Source organism: Asterias rubens, chromosome 2, assembly GCF_902459465.1.
Source record: "Asterias rubens chromosome 2, eAstRub1.3, whole genome shotgun sequence".
Taxonomy (NCBI): domain Eukaryota; kingdom Metazoa; phylum Echinodermata; class Asteroidea; order Forcipulatida; family Asteriidae; genus Asterias; species Asterias rubens.
In genome coordinates, this window is record NC_047063.1 from 2,005,646 (window position 1) to 2,032,921 (window position 27,276).

The following is a 27,276-nucleotide window of genomic DNA, read 5'->3' on the forward strand; positions in this document are numbered from 1 at the left end:
GCGTATTAATAATTAATAAATTTTTTAAAATCATTAAAAACAAAACTCATTCGTGTGTTATGCTCTGTGCATAACAAACCATCTACTTGAAATAAGTTGTCTACAATGCGACCGAGAGAAGAGTTGATTGTAAATCGCTGTTCTTTCCCGACACATCTTGGTCAATTTGTATACTGGTAAAAAGAAAATGCATGTGTTGGGTTCTATGTTATAATAAGCCAAAACCGACAGGTTAAAACAGTGCACAAGTCAAATATAAAACAGCTGTCTCAGCTATACAACACGTGGTGTGTGCTGTTTGTCTGATTTGTATGGTGTTAATACAGAATTGGCCCTCATTATACGATTAATAAAAGTGGCGTCATATATAGCGCGCATGTCCATCACTCAGTGACGCTCAAGGCGCTTTAACATGCAGTATTTTCCTGCAAGGTATGTGGGACTATGTTTGAATGATGAGACCTTAACATTTTTACAATAGCACTATGTAATGGTTTACACAGTGCTGTGGCGCAATATGCTGACAATCGAACCAGGGTGAACCCCTTCTCTTTTCAAAAGCCGTGGTGCCCTGTGCAGGCACTTGCTGTGGTGGCCTCCGCAAGGCATAAGTGCCCCTTATCAGAGTAAAATTGCTGTGCCCCTTTGAGAGCTAAGCTCAAGGCCTGATACCCCCTTTACCCCAGCAATGTCCACTCTGTTTTATTTGTGAGATGTTTCTTTCCCTCTACCGCTCATTGTCTGCATATTCAAATTAGCCAACACCACAGCTGCCCAATCGGGTGCCCCTCCCTCAGATCCCACAGCACCATTTCCACTTAACTCGGGTAAGTCGGGCTCGGCTCTGGGCATCCTCCCGACTGCCTCGGAGTTCGTCTTATGTAGTAAGTAATAAAAAAACACCACCAGCACTCCGTAGAGTTCGATGACCGGAATATTTAAGGCGAGGCCGGCCGAGACTTCCTCCTTTTTGTCGAAATTATGAAACGCCGTTCCGATGATGACCAGCGCAAGCGGGACGTTATGCAGTAATACCTCCACACCGATTGTACGGCGTTTTCGTATGCTCTGACGGAACAGCCAGGCGAGCAAGTTGGCCAAGCCCCACCCCATAAGGGGCAGTAGGAGTGTTAACAGGACCATGTTGAAGGTTATCTCAGACATGTGGCTGGCGTTGGCTATAATTTGCATAATGCAGTTGCTGTTGAAACTCAGCAAACCAATCACAATACAGATCTGTAATGACATGAAGTTCATTTGAATATTGTTTCATTAAATGCTTCTAGGCCATTTGGGCTAAACTGTATCTTCTAAACCCGTTCCAACCCCAATTTGTTTAAGAGAACTCACACCGTATGGCCTCTTATATTGCTGCATGACTTCATATTTGAAGGTAGAGGAGTAAGTACTCTCCCATATCCCCCACCAGTCCATGGTAACTCAATACCAAAGTATTTGGACTTGTAATAGATGTTAAATTTGCGTCAGGGATAAAGAATATTCATTTTGTTTTTATACCCTTACACCCCCTAATTTCCTTATAGGGTGCCTTCACAAGGAGAAAATGCCTTGGTGCCCTTGTCTTTTCAAAAAACAAAGCATACAAGCCTGAGCTTTGCTAAATGACATAAATGTCACTTACAATTCAAACATGTTTCTTTTCAACTTGGTCACAATAAAATATAAAAAAACATTACAGCATTGCTGCTTTTTGTACATACCATTTTAAGAACTTTTGCGATCTTCTTCATTTTGAGGTTGATGACGTATCCGATGATAGGTGGCACCACATGGAGGAATAATGAGGACGCCATGGGCCACAGAGCAACGTGTAATGTTTTATGAGTCCAGCTCCTTGAGTAGATATGAACCATTGCTGGTGTGAATCCGATTGACACTGCACTGCAGACTACTGTCAAGCAGAGACTAAAGAAATAAACATGAAATGGAAATTTCAAATTTTTGAAAAAGAATTACATTTCTGTGTGGATATTACCTCCACATAAAATGTACAATTGAAGTTGTTTACCTCCCACATGGTCCCACATCAAATATAGACTGACCATCGATTTGACAAAAATTTCCCCAACTTTAATTGAAAGATTCAACATAGGAAGAGTTAAGTTCCGTATCTATATACAAAAGGACACATTGAACCCATCCTAAGTTAGGACTCAAAAGTCACTCGTCCTAACGAATCCTAGCCTGGAATCAGACACAGGCCACAGAGGCCCTGGCCTTCGTTGCCCCTGGTCTTGGCCCTTCAGAAAGTTTCCCTTTGACTGTAAGATCTTGCAATGGAAGGGCTCTTTGCAAAATGAAAATGGCCTTGCCCTTTCAACATGTTCAGAGATAAAATTCCAGGGGTCCTAACTTAAGGCTAGTACTAAGTTAGGATGAGTAATTCCTCTTAACTCAAGATAAGAAATCCACCCCAGGCCTGATAGACGGGTCTACTTTGCCATTATTTGAATAAGTTAGGTTTGAACTAGGACAAGAAAGTTTGTTAACTTCACCTGGAATTGTTTGATATATGCGCTAATACCGCAAGCATTGAGTTTTTTTGTTGGTGTGTTGGTTGTCTGTGAACAAATAATGATATAGTGTGACGCGATCATGTAGGTACTGTTTGAGTTGCTCTGCCCTTGGTATATCAGATATGGGGAACAGTATGGAAACATAATTGGGGTATAGTTGCCCTATATGTGTGGAGGTTCTTCCACACACATTAGTGCATTCTTAAAAATTGTTTGATGTAATTTTTTATATGCCATTTTTACTGTTAATGCGCCCACGACGGGCTAGTGTTGGAGAGAGTGCAATATAAATTCAACAAATTATTATTATTGGCCACGTGCATGTACAGCCTTAACTTCATGCTTCATTTGATTTATTAGTCTATGCATCTGATTGGATGAAAGCGTTATGCTTCTATTCACTGCTGTCCCCCAGTTCAAGGCTCTACATACAAATGGCTGACCGTGTTAGAGGCGAATAATTGAAAGTACTAGTGCTCGGGTTCCAACAGATGTTTTAATAGGGCAGGCCATAAACGCCAAAATGACCTGATGAAACCTACTGGAAAATGTTTGGTATATCCGTCCCAAGTACCATTAAATGGCCACTGGCAGACATTTTCAGTGGTGGGGCGTGCCTGCCAGACACACCCAAATGGCCCCGCCCCTGTATTGAGCTAGATCAGCCTTTGACTAAACCTGATGCTCTATTTAAAAAAACAAGAAGAAAAAAAATTGATCCTCTTTATATTTTTGACCTACCTTAAGCAGACGTCACCGTCTATGTAGTACGTCACCATACTAGTCAAAGCACTCCCTGGACACGAGGCAAGTAGAGCCAGTCCAATGCTGGATGAAGCTGGAAGGGCCACTATATGGCTGACTAGATAAGTCAATGCCGGGTAGATCAGGAACTGGGATAAACACCCGGCTAGCGTCCCGCCGAGGGTGTTCCATTGTCGTTTGAGATCAATGGGATCCAGAGTGCACCCCATAGCTAGGTTGATGGCGAGAGTTGTCAGGAACATAAGAATAGTGTCGGAGATGTACACATTAAAACCTATGTTGCCGCTTTCATATTGGTTTGTCGTATTTGGCAAACCTGTTGTTGTCACATCATCCATTGTAAGATATTGGGTGACCATGTCCATTTGTAGTACAAGTTGTAATTCACCCAAAGTAGTGCGCAGTATTTGCTTTGTACAAGCTGTTATAGTAAAGCAAACATTTCATTCTACAGTTAAATATGATTCCTGCATGTTTACACACATAGTATTGATTTTGTTTGGATATTTCTGTCTACTGCGATGGGCATGAGAGCGAAATTGTCATAAGCTGTCAAACTAGCAAAAGCTACTTAACAAATAATAACAATAATAATAAACAAATGGGCCTGCCCATCTGTTAACTTCACACGTAGCCATAAAACACTGACTAGTGGTAAAGTCACCATAGAGTACCCAGAATGTATCAAACAACTGTGCCAGAGATAATTGTTATTGGCAACTACCAGGTACCAGTATTTATCGGTTAAATTTCTACCCCGCAGCGCACAGTGGAAGCCTAAATTGTATTTCATGTTGGATTTCTTTCTAATTAAGCTAACTACCAGCAACATGAACAATAAAATAACAAAAATGAGTGGCATGAATAATAAAAGTTGATGTCTCAGTAGTTCTATGATGTACTAATAATATCCAGCCATTGTTTGAAACCTACCGAAGTGAACCTTTCCTCTTTTGCATCACTTCTTTCCAAATTCTACCCTTGCATAATGCAAAACACTACATGGACGCTGAGCTCACATTTTTAACGTTCATACATTGTAGAACAGCTATCGCTATCGTCCAATCCTCAACTAATACCCAATACCACATTAACAGACTTACACCGGTGTAATTCCTGAGCTGGTGTAGAGCGAACATAATTGCAAAGGTACTGGACACCTTCGGTAATTGTCAAAGGCCAGTATTCTCACTTGGACTCAATTGGTCATCAAAGTTGCAAGAGAATGATGAAAGAAGAAAAAACACCATTGTTGCTGAAATTAAATTTTGGCCAACCATGAAATGTTTTTGTTGGTGTGTTGGTTGTCTGTGGACAAATAATGATATAGTGTGACGCGATCATGTAGGTACTGTTTGAGTTGCTCTGCCCTTGGTATATCAGATATGGGGAACAGTATGGAAACATAATTGGGGTATAGTTGCCCTATATGTGTGGAGGTTCTTCCACACACATTAGTGCATTCTTAAAAATTGTTTGATGTAATTTTTTATATGGCATTTTTACTGTACTAATAATATCCAGCCATTGTTTGAAACCTACCGAAGTGAACCTTTCCTCTTTTGCATCACTTCTTTCCAAATTCTACCCTTGCATAACGCAAAACACTACACTGACGCTGAGCTCACGCGCACGTTTTTAACGCACATACATTGTAGAACAGCTATCGCTATCGTCCAATCCTCAACTAATACCCAATACCACATTAAAAGACTTGCACCAGTGTAATTTCTGAGCTGGTGTAGAGCGAACCTCATACCATTAAAGGTACTGGACACCTTTGGTAATTGTCAAAGGCCAGAATTCTCACTTGGACTCAATTGGTCATCGAAGTTGCAAGAGAATGATGAAAGAAAAAAAAAACACCCTTGTTGCACAAATACAATTTTGGCCAACCATGAAATTTGGAGGGGATCAGGCTAAGAAAGTGCCACCAAAGTGCCACCGCTGCAAATGTATTCAGGACACCCATGAGGTTAACAACAGAACACTCAAACCAACTTCACAAATAAAGTATTCTAATGTGTTTAATTACCAGAACAAAAAACAAAACAAACATGCCAAAATGGCAAGAAATAATTACAGTGCTAATCTTTTCAGCAAGTCTGTATACAGTCGAGAGACACAAACATTGACTAAAATATGCGTTAACTAATTTGCTACTTTAATAGATGTTAAATTTGCATCGGGGATAAAGAATATTAATTTTTGTTTTTTTACCCATATACACCGATGTATGTAGCACTGTATACTCAGTACTTTCCCCGAGTCCTGTGAAAAAAATCACAGACATTTTTACTCGGGTGGGATTGGAACCCACGACCTTTGCAATTCTTGAGCAGTGTCATACCAATTTGCTACTTTTACACATGTCTGGACAAATTCAAACTCGGTTCTAAAAGAGTCAGTCCTGCAGAAAATAAAAATCGCTGCATGGGTGGAAATTTAACCAACTTGGTCCAGGACGTCACTAACATTATACTCACTGAAAAAGTATCGTAATGAGATAACTTGACACAGGGCACGCTTTTCTTCTTGATTTCATTTTGGTTGTCGACTGTCTGTAGTAAGCTGGAAATCGAACCAAGAATAGACACACGCAAAGCTAGCGGGCGATACGGCGTGCTGCCCATGGTAGCTAGGCTGAGAAAGATAATGCAAAGGTCTTGGATCTACCAACTTGAGCATTCTTGATCAAAGTGTCATGATTTATCGCAAGACCACACAGCGTGGCCTGGTGACAAGAGGCTAGTTTGACTCCTGTATTGAGCAGCAAACAACTTATTTTATTTATAGTTGCATCTGAGAAAAAAACTGATACATTGTTACATACAAGTGTTAACATACAAGTGTTATTATTTTCAAAAAGCAATTTTTTTTGTAGTTTTCTTAGGGGAGGGGGAGGGGGAGGGGGGGGGGGGTCAGAAGGAATGAGTCCCATTATGATTCATATCATATCAAGCTAATCCAGCGTAAGTTGTGAACATCTACCAGGCAGATAGTAGCTTCATGTAAAGTGAATTTGCTTTTATAAAACAACACATTTGTTTGCACTCATGCTTTCTTGCTAGCCTGTAAAATAGGCTTATATAGAAGCGCGGAATTATTCAATACCATAAGTATGCATTGATGTTTGGCTTACAGTAAGCAGTTCCTTGAAAAAGGGCTCTGTATTAACTTTAAACTAAGATGGATGGATGGTATACCCACAAAATATTGTAGGCTGATACAAGTCACAATACCAATACCCCCCCCCCCCCCCCCTCAAATGCGCTGTTGAGATACAGGGCTTTAAAGATGGCCAACAACAGTCTAAGCCAGCACTGTGTGTTTTGAAAAACCTAAAGTAACCATCTATTTCTAAAGCTGTGTCTGAGTTAGTGGCTGTGGCTGCAGCTGAGGCATCACATGAACAAGTGTTGAAGCATAGGGTGCCCATAGCAACACCACCCTTAGCAACAGCTGTAGCCATAGCCACTGATCTAGCTATGCCTAAAATGTGATAACTGGATATCAGACTATAGACTGTCTATTTAAAATGACTTTGTGTAAAGCCAATAGACACACTGTGTCTATACACAGTAGCTTGAGAATACCAGGCCAGATACTTCACGGAGGCAATGAAGGCCCAGGGCGATTGCCTCAATGCCCCCTGGTCTGACGCTGCCTTGGTGCCCTTGAAATGCTCCAGTAGAAAGTGACAATTTCCTCAAAGGGTGCACTCGGTGCCTGTGCCCTCTTAAAAACGAAGCATACCGGTCTGCATTACTGTGTTGGTACAAATTAAGTAAAAACAAACTATCCAACTAAATATTTTGAATCTTACCACCTCGTACATATTAATCATATTTACGATTGATAATGTATATAATTTGTACAGCATTTCTATAAAAACCTGATATTGTTTGATTTATGGAGCAACTTGCAGAGAGACAATGTTAATATGGACATTAAATTTTAGATTGTAAAACGAAGGATCGAAAAAATTTGCTTGCCATTTTAGTCTGGCACTTTCGATACAGATAAACAAAATATCACTGACTCTCAACTATTGAGGAGATATTGTACTAAGAAACACTATGCTAGCTTCAAATAAGGCTAAAACTTAAATTTGAGTGACTTTGTTCTCCTGACGATGACTAGAGCAAGCTAAAAATGTGCGTTAAAAATGATCCTATAAGATAAAGTAGTAGTCCCAGCCGCCCAGGAAGTAGTTAAAAGCGAGAACTGAGAATTCTCCTGATAAATCGGAAAAATCCACTCCTCGGTAGAATATATAGCAAGACAGTTCTCTAAAGTACAAACTCAAGTACATGTAGATACACATATGGTGTTACCGCAAACCAAATATATATTGATACCTCACCATGCAATGCATAAAATCATATATTTGTTCTTGTTTTTCACAATAAACTGCAAGTTTCATGTTCCACTGAATGTGAAAAGATTAAATTTTTCTATGAAATCAAATCCTCCTTTAAATTATTAATATACAAAACTCTTAAAGACAAAAATACCCATAGCAATTTGTTTTAGATACAATTTAAATGTTTATATAATACAAATTAATTGTTCCAATTAATATTGAAGAAAAAGAAGAGAAGCCTGTTTTTTAGAATCCATTTTTGCCAACCAAGCCAAGGATCAACAGAAACATGCTGCTGGATTTTAATGGGTCCGGAATTTTGTGTTTCACAAATGTCCAAACCATTTCTCGATAACACAATTTGACCATGCAATGGTTTCAAAGGTCACCAACATGCCATCAAGTTCAGATTCTGAACTTCTTTCTTCAATTAAAATCACAAACGCATCCACTCAAATGCGTCTAGTTGATCGACTAGTCAAAAAAGTTATTTATATGCACTGGACACCTTTGGTAGTTGTTGAAGAGTGCAGTATTCTCACTTGGTGTATCCCTTTGGGTGTGAAAAGCGCTATATAAAAACGGGTTATTATTATTATTAAATTTGTGAAAGTGTTCATCAAAGTTACAAAGTGAATAATGAGAAAACAAACCACACTGGTTGCACAAATTTGTGTGCTTTCTTCAGATGCATAGTAAATGGTTTCAGGCCTGAGCAGACAGATGATAAGATTAATGTTTCATAATAACAAAACAAAATGTTGGCGCGTCAATTTTCATTTATTTACTCTCCTTAGTGCATTGAATAATTACTTATCTCACTGCAAAGATGAATTATAACCATATTGAACCTACTGTAATTGAAATTACTGATGATTTGTGACCTTGCGGATAAAGATAGGGGACCAGTCTCAGTGTAGCATAGAGCAAGTTCGAGTGCGCGGATTTAGTCCACCAGTGGTCGACCACAGACTAGCAACGCACATGCGCAGTGACGTACTCACCCGAACGACTCGTTTGGTAGTCTAGTCAACCTTCCACCTTTTCGCTAAAGTTTCACTGGTTCCCCTCTGCGCTTAACACATGCTGTTGGGACCAGTGAAGAAACCATGGGCTCGAGGCTGGTTCCAAATGGTCGACCACAGTAGTCAACCAATGGTCGACCAGCCTGGGTTCGAGTCAAAATGGTCAACCTTAAGTTAACCATTGTGCACTCGAACTTGCTCCAAGTATCACTTAATGAGTGAATAATAATCATAGAGTTTTATAAGAACTAGAGGGCGCACTGGTGATGCCGCGTGCACAAATGGCACCAACATGACAGGACCGCAAGGAGACATGTGCCCCATTTTGTAAGATGAACGTTGTATGCGCGTTGAAAATGAAGTAGGCCTACACATCGGTGTGTGTGTGTGTATGATACACTGTGCAATGTTTTGTTTTTTTCAACTTACAAAATGGCCGAATGCTGGAGCGCCTAACTAGGCCTGTGCGCCCTGTAGTTCTTATATAGCTCTATGGTCATAATCAAGAGAGGGCGCTGTACTGAAAAGTTGCAGATCTGTTGTGATTTCTATACTCACTACACCCTTCTTTTTAATCTGCAAATTGAATTCATAACCCCTGTCCCTTCTTCTACTCTCATTACCGATGTATTTTGACCATGTCATTTGATCACTTAAGCCTGAAGCACACATTCTCACAATACAGAAAGCTATTGTTAAGTCGCCATTGGGGCTCAAGCAGGGCCAGGCGTAGTGCACTGTTGACTGAAGTTGCCATTGGAACTCTCGCAGAGCAAAGTGCACAGTTGACTAAAGTCGCCGTCTGTGCTGAAACAGTTTTAAACTATTTCTGTGTTTTTTATTAATATTCCCTTCTTTGAAACCTAGTGATGATTTCTTCATCCCGAATTTTTCCCTCAATTGCCTACTGTTGGACTCGCATGTCTTGCTTCATGTAAAACATGTATGACTCAGTTACTGTGCAAATTGCAATTTTCTTAATTTTGCCTATAAATCCTTCCAGTGATCGAAATCTATACTTTGAAAATCTGCTGAAAATCTGTTTTCCTGCTGTGGCTTTGGCTTGGTTGTGTGATTTCTAAATCCAAGATTGTTGTTGCTAAGCCGCTCTTGCGAGAAGGTGTCCTGGTATACCCAACTCAAGGAGTTCTCGTTGCGGCAAAGAATGAAGGTCTGGGATGAGAGACAGAGTTTTCTCCCAACACATCTTGAGGAGACTTGGTATCTTGAGCCATATTCTGATCAGGGAGTCGGATCTCTCGTCCCCTGTGGGGCTGACGACACCACCGTGGTAGTAAAGGCATCCCGACTGGATAGGAGGGAGGGAAAAATTAAATGAATATTCACAGAACTCTACAACAAATTAAATTAAAAACAGCACGAACAGCTGAAGTTACGGCTATGGCCGCCTCACTGTATCTACTGTAAGGTAGTGCAGCCATAAGCCATAACCTCCATTATTGGCTTACCGGTGTGATGGCAGACGAATGGAAGTACACAGGTTTTGGTAATCTGATGTCAAGTTGTGTCCACTGTAACGTGTCTAGATTAATTCTCCAGATGTCATCAAAGATTTTCTTGCCTCCGTAACCACCGGTTATGTAGCCCTCTGTTGAAAGTCAAGATATAAACGTATGATAATAACACTAATATTATTTGGTTCTTATATAGCTTTTTATCACACCCCTAGAGGCGTATCAAAGCACTCAGTATTTTTTCCTGCAAGGTATATGGAGCCCTGTTTTGATGTATGAGACCTATTCCTTTGAAGCACAATGAATGGTTTACAAGGTGCTGTGAGACAATATGCTGCCAATCAAATCGGGAACACCGGGAGAACACCTTCTCTTTACGATAAGTGCACTAGGTTCTTTTACATGCATTACACGACACAGGACCTATGGCTCTATGTCCCATCCTAAGGTCCCAGCAACAATGGTTATGTGTCTGGACACAAGTGTCACGACTGGAACTCGAACCCACACTATGCTGATCAGAAACACCAGAGCTTGTGTCAGGTATTCTTACACGCTCGACCTAGACATGCCAGAATACAGAAATACCACAACGACTGTAAACACTCTAACTAAGTCTTGAGACAAGAATCCAAATTTCAGGAGGAATGTTGAAAGGATTGCCTTTCTACCTTTTAGTAAACCCTTGGGGTTTAGGTTTCACAAAGCTTTTTGTAATAGTGTCCTCAGCACTAGAGAAGGAGACTGGGCACCAGTCTCAACAATGTAAACTTGATGTTGTTTGGTTGTGACCTATTTCTGCTTAGCAAATACATACTGTGCTAAGCATTTAAAAAAATGTTTAACAGGCTTTATGAAACTGTGCCGTGGGGTTGGTTTCACAAAGAACTTAGGACTAATCTTAACTTAGGACTAGTCCTTGGAGATATTAAAAACTTAAGGGTAGTCCTATACTAGGACGAGTAACTCGTCCTAACTCAAGACTAGTCAGAACTCTTTGGACATCCACCCCTGGGTATTCAAATGGACTCCTTCCACTGTATCGTCTTACCATTATTTAACTGAGCACAGCCGTGACAGCGTCTGCTTTCTGGGTAGCCATGTTGGGGGTCTTCAATCGAAACCATCAGCTGCCATTCTCTTGTCTCCAAGTCAAACACATGAATCTGTTTGGAGAGTCAGGAGTTAGTACATATTTCTACTCGGGGGTGTATTTGAATAGCAAAAAATATTGCTGTACACTTTTCTGCAGCCGACTTTATTAACCTGGGACTGACAAGTTAATTTAAAGTTTCAGCTTTACATGACAGTAGTTATGTTACGACCTTTTCGTTAATTCGTGAAGAGTTTCAGATGTTAGCACACAATAAAAGTAGTTCCGGCCGGCTGTCCCCAAAACTACTGATAATATTATAGTAACAATAATAATAGTGGCTTTGAATCTATCACGCATATCTGTCACTCAGTGACGCTCAAGGCGCTTCGCTTGAATAATGAGACCTACTCCTTGTTACTCAGCACCATGTAATGGTTTGCAAAGGTGCTGTGGTGCAATATGCTGCCAATCAAACCAGGAACACAGGGGTGAACCCTTTCACTTTTCGATAAGTGCACTGGGTTCTTTAATGTGTGTTACACAACACACGGGACCGGTGGCTTATGTCCCATTCAAAGTACTGTAATAATACTATAGTTAGGTTATGGTCACTTGACTTACTTTATCCAATGGGTACGCTTGTACTGAAGTGCCCCCACCTATGATATATAACCTCTTCCCATTGGTCAGGATTTCATGTCGGTATCTAGGCATCGGGACTTGACCTATTGACCCCATGTTGTTACTTGTGACCTTCTCCGTCAGGCATTCCTCCCAGCTGAAGAGTCTGTCCCAGTCGCCCGTTTTTAGATGACAGCGGTGGACATCGGAATTGTAGTCCCATCCCGTCGTGCCGCCGTAGACGTATAAGTGTTCATCTATCACAACCATGGCCTATTGAAAATAAATAATATATTTATACATATTGAGTATAAATTAATGTGTAAATATCATTCAAAAGGCTAAATTGTCTTTACCTGCAACTGAGAAGCCCATATCCTACTCTTCAACAAAAGCACAGGGCACCATAGCAAATGCTGTATTGTACTGTGTACAAACAATTTACAGGCTTGCCATGCTTGCAAAGTTTATTCACCACTCAAAACCACAGCGTATGATATGAAATGAATGGTCATACAGTAGAAAGGTTTTAAGCAAGGTTTACCTTTCCTTTGGATGTTAAAAACAAGTAGGACAATAATTTTGTGACAAGCTTAAAATAGTCTGGCACCTGTCCGTATCCTGGAACTGGTTCCATGACGCTTTCTTGTGACATGATCGACCGCCATTTTTTAGTCTTTAAGTTCAGGAACCAGACATCATTGCTGGTGGTCGGGCCAAATGGGAAACCGGTGCCGCCGAATATCATGATGTGGTTACTGCAGAGTACCATTGACATGGATGCCAGCTGCATCGGCATGCGTCCCCTTGTCTGTAACCTGGACCACATGTTGGTATCAAAGTTGTATCTCCATATCTGAAAGAAGAAACAAATTGGAATGGTGGAAATGTTGTCTACACTTTGTTTGTAAAAATAGACTGTGTAAGACTTATACAAGTATTTAACTGTTCGAATCAGTTAAAAAGTAAGCACTGAACTGATACTGGATCTATGTTGGGCACAGACTTTTGTTTTTTAACACTGCAGTTCCTCAGATCATGCTCACAAGTTTCATGTGTTTAAACAGCATACAAAGGAACCAGACGTCTCCCCAAACTATCAAAGTATGAGACTTGTACAGCTCTTACTAATTTATTATGCAATGTTTAGTATTTGCATGGAGGAAAAATTAGCAGTGTTGTAGTCAAATTACTTTGGTCAAGCCTGAGTCCATGTCTTGAGACACTTGGGTCGAGTCCATGTCTTGAGACACTTGAGTCAAGTCCAAGTCACTGAGTCTCCCCCTGCCCTAGGGTCACTTGGGTCAACAAGTCAGAGTCCAAGTCTTGAGTCACTAGTCAGAGTCTTGAATCACTAAGGTCGAATCTGAGTCAGAGTCTTGAGTCACATGGGTCCAAGTCATTTGTTTCCAGTCCAAGTCCTGATGAGACTCTCCTTTAAATTAAAAGAACTTGAGAGCTTCAGTGTATATGTATTTAGCAGATCGAACTGGAACTGGCATTGTTACCATCTCAGGTATCCATTTATATCCCTGGGTGAAGAGAAGCAATTATTACTCTTGAATGGACAACAAGTGTCATTTACTTGTCAACTTCTATATAATTATGCCTTTTTCATGCCCCATTAAAAAGAGAATGTTCTAAACAAAAGTTTCTTACTTCCTGAAAAAGAGGAAAAAGCATTTCTTCATTTCGACCAAAGTAGTCCTGCAGCGTTTCCAGATCAGGGTTGTAGCCTCCAAAGATATAGAGATTATTGTCGTCTGCTACTGCCGCATGACCACTTCGTGCGCAGGGTTTATATGGTTTTCTCCAATCTAAAACTGAATGGCAAAACAAATTGTACAACACCAAAACCAAAATGCGTATTTTCATCAATCTTTTACTCGGCAGAACAATCAGATTTAACTTACTCAACAAGATTTATTGTTTAGTTTACAGGGAAAAGGAAACAAACATGTTCTTTATGAAAGTTGCTTGCTTCCTGAAAGAGAGGAAAAAAAGCATTTTAGATCACCAGGAGCCATTAATCAAACATGATAATGACACAGTTAGCTCTTAAAGCCATTGGACCCTTTCGGTAAACAGTGTTGTCCAAGGCCCACACTTTGTGTACCACAACCTCTATATCAAATAACAAACCTGTGAAAATTTAAGCTCAATCGGTCAACGGAGTCGGGAGAAAACAACGAAAAAACCCACCCTTGTTTCCGCGCGTTTCGCCGTGTCATGACATGTGTTTAAAATAAATCCGTAATTCTCGTTAACGAGAATTTATATTGTTTTGCTGTTTTCTCAAAAAGTAAAGCATTTCATGGAATAATATTTCAAGAGAAGTCTTTCACCACTACCTTCTGTAAACCCTGTAAGTTCTTTGTAAATCTGTGAACTTTTATTTTTTGTTCTGAACTGAAAGGGTCCAATGGCTTTAAGGAGAAACTAAATCATTTATAACTGCAGTATTTTTTTTGAGAAACAGTGGAATGGTTGGGTAGGATTTAAATTGAAATTGACCTGGGCCCAATTTAATGGCTCTGCTTACCGCCAAATTCTGCGCTTACGATCACATTTCCCGCTTACTTGCAAGCACCACATTTCTGGCTAGCCTTGTAAGCTTAACTGCCTAGTAACGTGGAGTACCCATGCGCAGAAGCCAAAATTCGCCGCTAACCTGTGAAATACGCTTCCCAGAAGCAGAACTTCAGAAGCTGCTTATGATAAGCAGAGCCATGAAATTGGGCCCTTTTCACATTTGTCAGTCAGGGCTTGGAATTTATACTAGATTATTTCAGTATTAGGCAGTAAACTCATGATGATTGGACAAGTCTGGCAGTCTTGGGTTTTCAACTGATAATACCTCACTCAGTATCTTGAACAAAACAAAAAAATAAGTTCAAATGTTGATTTTCCGTCTGATAAATATCTTTTAATAATAAAAAATAAAAATAAAATCATCTTTCCAGTTAAGCTTGGGCGATATCGATTTATTTTATTCACGATATATTGCCGACATTATATCGCGATATTCGTTATAATCGCAATTAATTAAATTTGACATCATCAGTCTTCAAACTCCAAGTGAAAGTTGTAGAAGAGACAGTCATAGCATAAGAGAGGTGTTCTAATGACCTATTCTTCTGGTTTTAGTCCAAACCTATGGGGTGCAAGATGTCTCAGCTAGCAAATACATCGCGATATTTAATCGATATCGCGATATATCGCGATATATATCGATGTTTCGATTAAAACCACATCCATCCGATATCAAAATTGTTTCCAAATTAATATTGCGATATTCGATAATATCGTGATATCGCCCAAGGTTATTTCCAGTTTTCCCTCCGTTTTGATTTGTTGTCTTGTAAAACAAGTTCTGGTCTAGTAAAACGTTTGAGCTACAAGTCGAAGTCCTGCAGTCATTTGTACTTTCAGAATCAATATATTACATAGTTTTATTCTTATAAGTTGCACATTAATTTCCGTAAAAAAGCCATTGGAACCCTTTCGGTAAACCCTTTTGTCCAAGGCCCACACTTCGTGTATCACAACGTCTATAACAAATAACAAACCTGTGAAAATTAAGGCTCAATCGGTCATCGGAGTCGGGAGAAAATAACGGGAAAACCCACCCTTGTATCCGCGCGTTTCACTGTGTCATGACATGTGTTTAAAATAAATCCGTAATTCTCGCTATCGAGAATTGATATTGTTTTACTGTTTTCTCAAAAAGTAAAGCATTTCATGGAATAATATTTCAAGAGAAGTCTTTCCCCACTACCTTCTGTAAACCCTGTAAGTTCTTTGTAAATCTGTGAACTTTAATATTTTTTTCTGTACCGAAAGGGTCCAATGGCTTTTAGACTGAGGACTGCTTTATTATTTAAATTGGATCAGGCATCCTACTAAGTACACAATAATCATCCAATTCAATTTAATTCAATTACAAAAACTTTATCCTTCTTACAGGCAATTACATTAGTTGGCCAGCTCCATAAGAAAACAATAACCCTATTCTCCTGAAAGGTTGCAGACCATCCGAGGATTACCACAACTATGTGGCATACCATCATAAATGAGCAACCAAGAGTTTTTGTGATGAGTCACCATGTGACGGATTTCGGTAAAAAAAGAAACTACTGGAACAATGAATGAGTAAAGTAGCATACACCTTACAGAACATTCCCATGCCATAGTGATTGAGTGCGCCAACAATTACAATTACATCACGGATAAAATTGCACAACACAATTCTTGGTTGATGAATAGGACATTGCACAATGACAAGAAATTTACTTTGGTTCGTTTTCACTATAGATAGTAGTGCTTTGCGACTCCTAGAACTTCCGCTATCGTATTCGTAATAATACTAAAGGAGATGATAGCGGAACGAATCTTACAGTTCTAGAAAAGTGCTTTGCTTGCTACCCCAAAAAAGACACTAATGCCTCCCCCTGGCCCTAACTTCTAAGTAAAAATTTGATTGAAAATTTTAATGATCTACCTCCATCCATGATATAAATAACATCATTTGATTTAGATAGGTTACCTTTATTTATCATCATATCAATATAAACCATGTTAAATGTAATAAAATAGGTCTACAAAATTGGAATTGTTATCAACGCTGTACTGTAGTGTAGCAATAACGTGTTTCAGTTGGTGTTGCATCTATCTATTTCTACCTCCACAATCCATGGGGTTACGGTTGCACGGTGATGGGGGAAATCCCAACTCCCGTCCCCCGAAAATTGGGGATTCCCGTTCAACCGTGCATGCGGATAACTTTCCGTATGGCGCTAGCTTCCTTGAGTTGAGAGTTTCTGTTATTTGTGGCTAGTGCGCGGGGGCAGTTGTGTACACGTATTCACGTTTCCATCAAATCAAAGGTTACGAATGAACCCCGCACTCTGTCATCATGCCCGTGGCATTTCTCCGTATGTAACGTACGTTAACAACTAACTAAAGACCAAACACAACTGAAGCTCATCATACAATTACACACTCACTTAAAACATTACCTATTTTGTGACGTTTTCTTGGTGAGATACCAACAAATTTTCCTATATTAATATCTTCACGTTTTGGTTGAGGAGTTTCATCACGATCAACTTGAAAAGGGTACATCTTTCCCGACAAAAACGTCGTTGGAGTAGCCATTCTTCTCAATTTCCACCACAAAACTTGATTAGTCGTCGTCTCGTTAATCATCCGCCAATAGAGGGCGCTGTTTAAATGGTCCACTAATTTTTGAAAACACACCTTGCTTTTATTCTCTCATAGAATAGCATAGGTACAGTGCAAAGTGCATATTGAGTAATACCATGGAGGTGGTAATACTTAAAAGTCTCACAGCTTTTTTTATTAAAAGGAAAATTAACCATTCACTCTAGAATTTTGATTTTTTTTTGGTTCAATTATGGGTTCAATATTAGGGGTTTCCTTAGTCTCGATGGAAAGAGTTAAATAATAACCAAGATTTCATTCAGATATAAATAAGTTTACTTCAACAAAATTATTCTCATTCATTTCAAAAAGTTTATTTTCTCCACTTGAAGGCAAAGTTCACATTGTTTTAATCCTTAATAATGTTGACGTTTTAAATTATCAGGTGAACACTTCATTTCCAAAGGTGGATGCATATTTGGGATGTTGCCGGAAATCTGGAGCAAATAATGTCCACGCAGGAAGATTAATCGCTATTAGGAATCATACACAATCTGAGAAACGATACTGACCTCTGATTAAAATGTTGGGGCAGAAAACTGCTAACTATGTATTAAACCACATTACTTCTCAAAAAAGATTGTATTGTCGTAAGCTAGTGTTTTCTTCTTAAGTGTAACAGTTCTTATTGGATTTTAAGAATGATGACCTAAACGTATACCTTTTCTTTAAGCCAATGTATTATGTTAACATTAAAGGAACACGTTGCCTTGGATCGGTCGAGTTGGTCTTTGTAAAGCGTTTGTAACCGTTTGTTATAAAATGCATATGGTTTGAAAGATATATTAAAAGTAGAATATATGATCCACACAAGTATCTTTCGAAATTGCGTGGTTTTCCTTTTATCTCGTCGACAAACACGGTCGGCCATTTATGGGAGTCAAATTTTTGACTCCCATCATTGGCCGACTGTGTTAGTTAGCAAAGTAAAAGGAAAACCATGCAATTTCGAGGCAAATGTGTGTGGATCATTGTATTCTACTTTTAAAACATCTTTCTAACCATATGCATTTTGTAACAAACGGTTGTAAACGCGTTTTAAAGACCAACTCGTCCGATCCAAGGCAACATGTTCCTTTAAGGCCATGTGTCCAAATGAGCAGCTATGCTATGCGTTACTATAGTAAACCAAACATATCTCTTCCCTTTAACAATACATATTTATATACATTTGAATGTACATTATTACAAAAGTATGGCAGTACACAGACAACATACTAGCAACATTCCTATACCTGATTTTTAATTGACCCTGTGAGTTTACCATTAGTACCATAAGTAGTGTTTTCCTGATGCACTTGTGTCCTTACGCAAGACACTTAACTGTTGCTTCAGCTTTCGGATAGGATGTAAAGCCGTTGGTCCCATGTGTTGTGTAACGCATGTAAAAGAACCCGGTGCACTTATCGAATAGAGAAGGGGTTCGCCCCTGTGTTCCTGGCTGTGGCTGCTGAATGTGCAGTAGCACCTTGTAAACCGTTAAGTAAAGGTGCTACATAATGATGTCCCAGAAATTCATAACCTCAATAACCTATCTTTCTTTATATATATACTAAGCACCATGAGTACCATGATGGTAGATACATGCGCTATAAGACTTTGATATATATTATTATATTGTTACTTGCAATTTCAGTCCAAAAAAAAGGCAATTGTCCAAAACAGTCTAGACATGAAACACTATGTGGACATACATGAACACACACCCACACAGTGTTTTTTAAAGTGTTTCTTACAACATTGAAGAATAAGATTTTCATTAAGTGCAAAGAACACCGGACAGTCCACAGGGTGATTGCAACAACACAGAACAGTGCTGTGTGTATTTGTGTGATTGGGGGGGGGGGGGTGCAAAGCTGTTGCTTCACTTGATTTCTTTTACGATAATGCATCATCTTACCCATGGCTTAGATATCACTGGGCGCCCATCCTATCTTTCTCCAGATGAATTGAGTGGAACCACACTGCGGCTAAAAGGGTAAATAGTCTGGCACCTCTTTAGTTTAATGACAACATTTGAACCCTAGACTCAGGACACCAACAACAACAACACTCCGCTAAAGATAGTCACATTCGATTCCATCACTCAATGTGCTTCAATCTGTCCAAGACGCTCCGAGGTATCCCAAGATCTTGCAATTTGGCGATATTCTCAGAGTTCAGATTGGGTAACAATGACACGACTTTCCTTAGTGCCATGTCGAGGAGTGGCGGGATAGTCAACCAGATTCTGTAGAGTCCATTAGTTCTGTTTCTATCCTCCAAACAGGTTACACCACCGAAGATGTACATGCACTTCGACTGGTTTGAAATCAAAATGAAAAATAAAAATGGCAATAACGAGCATTGTGGGTTTGATTCCTGGTCATGACACTTGTGCCCTTGAGCAAGACACTTGACCATAATGACGTTGTAAAAAGTTGAGAAGGTAGCATATTCTGCTCTACCAACCAGGCTCCTATTGTGGATGATACATATGCCTACATCCTTATGAATTGTCATGGGGTATAAACCCTTTTCAAGGTGGCAAGGTGCCCCTAGTGATAGTTGATTTGGGTTGTGGCCCAAATCAGTTTAGTGTAGCCCTCACATTAACAACTATTAGATATTATACTTACTGGGGTTATTGCGGCTGTATGAAAGTAAGCAGGAACCGGCATTAATGCTGGTATCTTGCTCCATTGCAAAGAGGGTAGTTCTAACTTCCAAACATCTCCAAACACCTTTCTGTGGTTGTGACCTCCACAAATGTAAACCTCTGTAAATGTTAACAAGTCAAAATTAGTCAGTATTAGTTCACAAGATCATGTAAACTTTGATACGTGTAAATGAGCAATAAGCAGACAAGCTTATAACATCAAGCTTAAATACAGACGTTTTCTGCTTACTGTTTAGCAGTTTCTATGTGTGCTAACTGTCACTATTTCTGCTTACAGTAGAGCAACTCATAGCACAGTTTCTATTTCTGCTTAAAGATCAACCATTAGCAGAGATTTTATTTCTGCTTACAGAGCAGTCCTTAACAGACTTTTAATTTCTGCTTTTTCTGCAAAATTGCTGTTTTTTAATAAATGTTGCCCAACAAATTTTCAAAAAGGTAATTTATATAATCTTATTTTCATTTTATCAGCATGGTAATTTACCAGCTTTTTGTACTATGGAAAATGTTTGTAATTTGAATACAACTTTTGCACCATAAAATAAAGGAAACAAGAGTTTTTCTTGGCGCTCACCGTTCTTCCACTGTACACAACTGTGGTACTTTCTCCTCAGTGGAAAGCGATCAACCAAGCACGGTTTTGTCATCTCTGTACTCCACAAATTGGTCTCCAAACTGTAAACATGAATCTAGGATAAAGTGAATAGAAGGTCATGGTATTTCAGAAAAGACATTTTCGCTGAAAAAGGAGCTGTAGAAATTCCTTCCATGTGGTCAAACTTGCAAGTAGGTCATTGCTTTGCACCGCTACAAAGTAATTTGTTTTTTACAATGCTGCAACTTATGTTCAACACATTTGGAGCTGTATAAATTCTTTTTAAGTGGCCAAACTTGCAATTACTTTATTGCTTTGCACTGCTACAATGTAATTGGTGGTTTTGACATGGCTTGACCTTGTTGTCTAATACATTTGATTAACAAATACATTTCATTAACATGAGCTCGTGGACACTAGTTCAGATGCATCGTACTTTTGTTGGAGTAATAGATACATATCAAGAGCAGAGTCTAAGGCTGTGTCATAATTGATAGTATTGGTTGGCTGGCATGTTGACAAGTCAAATTTGTCGACACTGTTGTTGCCGCCAATGGCCATAGGCATAGCTGAAGTAGTTTGATTTTAGCCTCTCACTCTAGCTACTCTCAATAGTGTGCAAGACTTAAGATTTATAAATGACTAACCGTTGAAGGCCTAGAACTGAGCCTTGGGGTGCCTTATCACACCTAATAAGCCCCCACTTGTTAGGTGGATACACTGCTGTAAAAATAATATTTTATTTTAGAAAGAGAGAAATGTCAAAATGAACGTTACCTTGTCTTGATATTTTAATGAATGCAATTCCGTCCAGCTGCTTCCAATAACGTATAATTTGTTGTTGTGCCATGCCAAGCCATGTCTATACATGCCCCTAGAGGGCGCTTCAGGGTCATCCTGTGTGGTCTGGTCCGATAGGAGAGACCAAGTCTGGCTCCTGGCATCCAGACAGTGAACATCAGAATCAAACAAGTAGTCATCACTGGAGATCTGCCGGCAACCTCCATAGAGGTACAAACAACCATGTCTTAAAACCATTGCCTGCCGAGAGAAAGAAAGTCACTCTTAACATCAGGATTTTAAAAACCCTTACCCACTGTCCATAAACATTTGTCAGTAAGATTACTGACTATTATGAAATGTGCACAGTAGAACAAATTTATCTATGCAATTGCCCACATCATGTCATATTCAAAAACACAAGATGTGTACGGTCATCAGTTTTTTGGCGCGATGCTTAAATCACTGGCCTCTGGTCCAGTGCTAATTTCATATTGCAGGCTGGCAGAGTTTATCTATCGTATCATAGCAGATAATACTGAACAGTCAACCAGTAAATCTTTAACTTGTGGATCTTGAAACTATGAGAAACATTACCGCCTATAGTAATAGTTTCCTTGAAAAAAGACTGCACTCTGGATCTGAAGAACAGTCAGTGAATAGACCAAAAAGTGACCCCAAACTGACCTGCCCATATTTTCCTGGAGGGCGTTGACCCTTGCACGCCAAGGTGGACCATGTTTTGTCTTTCAACTTGAAGGCTATAACATCGGAGTTACTCGTCTCACCCCACGGGTAGCTGGTTCCACCGAACATAAAAAGCGTTTGGCCATGCAGTAGCACTGCAGTATACAGATGGGTAGAAGAGACATTGCAAACATTATTACCAGTAGATTTGATTTGAACTCTTTGGAACAGTGTCCCACTTCAACTTAAACAAGCAGATGCCTGTTCTCAATCTATAATACAACTCAAAACCTATCTATTTCAGAAATCATAGCTTTGGGCTTTTGGTTGTCTTTGAGTGTTAAAAAGGGTACTTTTTTTGCGCCAGGAGCGTCATCCTTGACAGACATGGCGCACTAGAAATGTTCAATAATATTATTATTACTTCACATTGGATGCAAGTAAAACTTTTCCAAACTGAATAACAGTGGATGTCTAGGTTTTTAAACGATGTAGAAACTGCGCTCATTTCTTCAGCAGCGCCACGCATCTGGAACTCTCTACCACTTAATCTTCGATCTTGTGTTTGTACCGCAAAATTCAAGTCTCTTCTCAAAACTTATCTCATGTCACAGGTTTTCAAGGATTAATTTTGTTGTGTCTGTTTATCTTTGTGTTGTTTTTTTATATATATTTTTTTAATGGTTTTACTGCACCTTGAACACCCAGCAGGGTGAATATGAGTGATAACATGTCTTATTATTATTATTATTATTATTTCAGTTGATATATAAATTCGCCCCCGATATTCCTTTATGTAGTCTGCACAGGCTGTGCTACACTTCATTTGTTGGCTTTTTGAGGGTAGACTGGTCCGGAAAAGCGGGATGGGTGTATAATAAGGACTTTGTTTGGTAATATGGGGGTCTGTTGCAAGGGTAGGGTCAAGTGCGATGATAGGATTGGCTGTGAGGGTAGGGGATGGTGGGGAATGGGTCGAGAGAACAACTGCAATAACACCATAAGGATCAGCATGCGTGCATTTATGCCTCCGCCCCCCAATGTACTTCTAAATTGATTATATATTTGTTTGCAGTAACATCATGTGTGTATCTGCTTGCCAGGTAGATTGTGTTCTTTAGTGAACTGTCTTGCTTTATACTCTATTACTGCTGAGTGGATTTTCGGAATTTGTAAGCCTTCTCCATTCTGAAAAGAACTGTCCTGCTTTTTAAAAACTACCTGGGCAAAAGATAGAAAATCGGGAGGGACTACTACATCTACTATTAGTTACCTCACAGTGGATAATTATTAAACTCACTACCTCAGAGTGAGTTATTCTCAATGTTTCAACTAGCTTGCTCTAGTCATCATGAGGAGATAAAAATTGTTTGTCAAAATACTATCAACATCTATTGTAATACTTAATTCCCTTTGACGTCTTACTTGACATGGAAGCTGCTTCCCAGGGTGCTTCTCCAAATGTCCTCACTTCATGCCACGTTTCCGTGTAAAGATTAAAACACAACATCTGAAAAGAAAATATTGGGCAAAACATTTTCAAGTGTATGAATGACTTAACCAATTGCCTATTTTGACCTGTGAGGGCAGAGATGGTGCTTGTGATTGATTTAGCTGACTAGCGCATATTTGTTGCACAGGCTGTATACTCCACAGGGAGCTAAGATGGTTTAAGGTTTGATTTAAGACCCAGTGACCAGGGGCAATATTTTTGGAAGCATGAGACACCCTTTGGGCTGTGATAAAGCGCTGCATAAAAATTGATTATTATTATTAATGATTTATTAGTGAACTTTAACAAGTTCAATTCAATGCAGAGTTGTTTAAGTCACACATGTACACAACAAGATGTCTTTCAACTAGGACAATTAAAAGCCCTATCAAGTACATTTAATATTAAGTAATGTTTATTTTTTTCTATGCCTGTGTACTTTAAACTTCAACCAGAGTAGATCTGAAGGGCCAGTTTTTCAATCACTTAAAAACATCTGAGCAGTCAAGCACAAGTAAAGTATAACTAGAAATATCAAGAAACCATAGTATCGTTTCTTCTTTTTTAAAGGAAAAGAAATTTCTGATAAACTTAAAAAATGAACTTTTTCTTTGCTAAATTTCAAAAGATAATTAGGCCTAACATAGATGGAAATTTGCATCTGGGATATGATGTTTGGGTTTTACCCATGACCAATGAGTGTTACTGTTAGAATAGTAGCTCTGCATACTCAGTAGAGGCCTACTTTCCCCGAGCTCTGTGAAAAAAAAAAAAACTACCGTTGGCGTTGTTGTTCAAAAATTTAAAAACTTTTATACCTCCCTGAATACTTCATTACAAAGAGTAATTTCCTTGTAGACTGGTTGAGTTAGAGTAGTTACAAACTCCGGATGGTAGCCACCGAAAACAAACATGTTGATTCGATCTGTTGCACAACAATGACCACTCCTGGCAAAAGGCTCAGCTATCCAATTCAAAGAAAGAAAGAGTCACATTGCAAATGAAGGTGTTGAGAATTTGTACAAAATAATTGCACATTACAAGCAACACCAGCAACATTGATTGGCTTGATCAATTATTAATCATTTGTTTGCTTATTTTTCTAAAGTGTTGTTGATGTTCCTCCAATTCCAAGTTGCAAATTAATCATTTTTAATGAATTAATTTTGTCCCAATAAATATTAAATAAATAATAGCAATCTTGTAAGTTGAGTTGTATTTATAATTCGCCTTTGGAATTTTAAACAAAATATACGCCCTGACTAACTAATCCAGACCAGAGAGAAGCAAAACAAGAACCAACACTGACACTGTACAACTAGCGAACATTAACAACACAACATCAACAGATTACACAGTACACTCACTGCTCACTCAGATCTCAGATCAGAACAACAACAACAAACAACCATTCAATCTTCAAAGTTCAACTTCAACATCATCATCATCTGATCGTGAGCAGGGAAAAACAAAACGGCCAAACTAAGGAACAAATCGAGCTCACACTTTCACACTTTCGTTGTTCAATTCCGTTCAGTTTGTAAATCAGATATATTTCCTTACCATTGGAATCAGATCTTGATTTGTTGGGCTTGATACAAACAAACTGCCCGACATCCATCCTATCTGTGGGGGCTGCCATCTTGGAATATTTATCATTAACACATTTTGCAGCTTCCCCATCACTGCTCGTCATTGGTCAATGAAAATAACTTTGATAGAATCGAACCAATCACAGTATGTTTCACTGAAGTAGTTAGGCAAGCAGTATTTACGGCACGTTCGCCACATTTTAGTGTCGTCTGCTAACTTTCTTCACAACTATTAGCAAACGAGCTCATGTTGTACCAGAAAGGAGTTTGGAAAATAAAAGTAACATCTTTTTTTTCTTCAAAAATACAAGTATGTATGGTAATGAAGAAGCACACACATTTTTTTTTTTTTTCCATTTACTATTTTAACAAATGGCACTTGCCTTTATTTGTTCTGCCCATTATTACTCTTTGAAAGATCCATAAGCTTTACTGACTTGAATTCACAAACTTATCATTTTAAAAACAAATATATAATTCCTTTTCCCAATTTTCTGTGTATCAAAAACCTTTAATAAATAACCAACATATAAAAAAAACACAGGCACAAAAGCTGCCCCAAACAAAATAATTACAATAATACTTTTTTATTATTATCTTTATAATTTTTGTTATGATCAATAACAGCGTTAACGGTTGCTTTCATAATTTGCTACCAATAACTGTGTCCATCTCAGAATTGCACTTCTCTCAAACTACTGAAAATTGAAATAAAACATTGGCTGTTGCTATGGTTACCAGCAAAAATGTAATTTCACATGTAGGCGCCTATCATTTGTGACATCCTACTTCCTTTTGCTAAGCAGAACATTGTCAGTTTAAGCAACTCTATGAAAATGGGTCCTGGGACCAATTTCATAATGCTGTTAACATTTCTTTGCTGAGCCAAAATTGAGTGGGGTACTTGTTGCAATAATTTAAACTTGGTGGAATTTTGGCTGATGGTACCTAAGTTTCTGCTAAGCAAGATTTCTGTGCTTAACTGGGCCCTGGGTACGATTTCATAAAGCCTAAAAGCACAAAAAACGTTTGCTTAGGAAAAAGGGTTACCAGCCTGAAAACCATACGGCTTCCATTGCTGCGACTGGTACCCCAGTCATTTCTTGCCTCGCTAATAAATTTGCTAAGCAGAATTTCTGCTTAATAGCTTTATGAAAATTGGCCCCTGGTCAGTAGAAGAAACTAGCTGCAGCATGTTGAGTCACGCAAATACGGATTTGTTAGAATTTCCCAAAGCTAATACAGCCATAGCCACTTGTTCTGATATATTTGTTTGAATATGCTACAGTAAATATCTTCTACTGACCTAGGTACAATGGTGATAAGCCATTGAATAATGCTAAATTAAATTTAAAAATAAAAATAAAAACAAAAGCTTGTGTACTAGAAATAGTTAATAATTGAAGGCTCCAAAAGCTGAAATGTTTAAATACATGTAGTCAGAATAAGGCCTGAAATACATCTAAAAGTATCATAGTTTTCTTAATACAACTTGCTAAGAATCAATATTAGTAACTGAATATAAAGCAAAATATAAATGTACATTTTTTTAAATTCCCCAAATCAAGTCCTCTAAATCAAATTAGAAATACTTGTATTCTATTAAAAAGACACAGAGGGGGAAAATGATGTTTTAAAATAGTTACAAGAGCTTTCCACAATATATAAAATGATCAACAATCAAAGAAGACTGTGGTTTGATTGATTATGCATGCTGAGTCTCACATAAAGCATAGTTTGTTTTTATTTTTAGTTTATTCATTAAATGAATGTTCTTTTATCAACAAAACAAAAAACAGGCATACCTTGTAGAAAAAATAAATAGGTGCTTTGAGATATCTTCAAAATTTATTAAAGGGAAGGTACAAGTTTGTGATTACTCAAAACAAATATGAACTTAAAATCTGACTTGGTAACAAGCATTGGAGAGCTGTTGATAGTATACAACATTGTGGGAAACGACTCCCTCTGAAATAGTAAAGATTTTGAGAAAGAGGCAATTTGTCACTAAAATAATAAAAGACTTCTAGCCAGAAGTCTTTTATTCCTATCTGAAAGCACACAAACTTGCCCAACAAGGGTGTTTTTTTCTCTCATCATTTTCTCGCAACTTTGATGACCAATTTAACTCAAATTTTCACAGGCTTGTTATTTTATGCTTATGTTGGAATACACCAAGTGAGAAGACTGGTCTTTGACAATTACCAAACATGTACCTTCCCTTTAAGCACAACATAATAACTGCCTATTTTCATTTATTAACCAGAGCCATGAAGTTGCAGCCTGAACTTTTGTAAGCATTTTCACTTAGGTTTTGTAAAACTAGAATGCTCTTCGTTTAAACAAAGTCAGACAAACTTCAG

The 27,276-nt window shown here is 38.6% G+C and overlaps 3 protein-coding genes across 4 annotated transcripts; all 3 read right to left on the reverse strand.

Moving 5' to 3' along the window:
• Positions 1-551: 551 nt before the first annotated feature.
• Positions 552-3,846, reverse strand: LOC117307322 (solute carrier family 10 member 6-like). The gene is made up of 3 exons (XM_033792044.1): positions 3,279-3,846; positions 1,722-1,926; positions 552-1,236 (listed from the first exon to the last, which is right to left on the reverse strand). Exons 1-3 carry the CDS (start codon positions 3,665-3,667, stop codon positions 703-705), a joined length of 1,128 nt encoding a protein of 375 aa, XP_033647935.1. The 5' UTR covers positions 3,668-3,846; the 3' UTR covers positions 552-702.
• A 4,983-nt stretch (positions 3,847-8,829) lies between these two features.
• On the reverse strand, positions 8,830-17,156 carry LOC117307437 (kelch domain-containing protein 10-like). 2 transcript variants are annotated; one of them, XM_033792187.1, is made up of 7 exons: positions 16,904-17,156; positions 13,545-13,708; positions 12,496-12,741; positions 11,886-12,158; positions 11,220-11,334; positions 10,163-10,302; positions 8,830-10,002 (listed from the first exon to the last, which is right to left on the reverse strand). In XM_033792187.1, exons 1-7 carry the CDS (start codon positions 17,091-17,093, stop codon positions 9,793-9,795), a joined length of 1,338 nt encoding a protein of 445 aa, XP_033648078.1. In that variant the 5' UTR covers positions 17,094-17,156; the 3' UTR covers positions 8,830-9,792. The 2 variants fall into 2 exon arrangements, with proteins under 2 accessions (XP_033648078.1, XP_033648079.1); XM_033792188.1 differs by lacking the exon at positions 16,904-17,156 and adding an exon at positions 16,568-16,678.
• Positions 17,157-18,933: 1,777 nt separating this feature from the next.
• On the reverse strand, positions 18,934-24,955 carry LOC117303135 (kelch domain-containing protein 10-like). The gene is made up of 8 exons (XM_033787240.1): positions 24,885-24,955; positions 24,140-24,285; positions 23,255-23,339; positions 21,830-21,984; positions 21,140-21,403; positions 20,342-20,456; positions 19,727-19,866; positions 18,934-19,409 (listed from the first exon to the last, which is right to left on the reverse strand). Exons 1-8 carry the CDS (start codon positions 24,940-24,942, stop codon positions 19,191-19,193), a joined length of 1,182 nt encoding a protein of 393 aa, XP_033643131.1. The 5' UTR covers positions 24,943-24,955; the 3' UTR covers positions 18,934-19,190.
• Between the last annotated feature and the right edge of the window lie 2,321 nt (positions 24,956-27,276).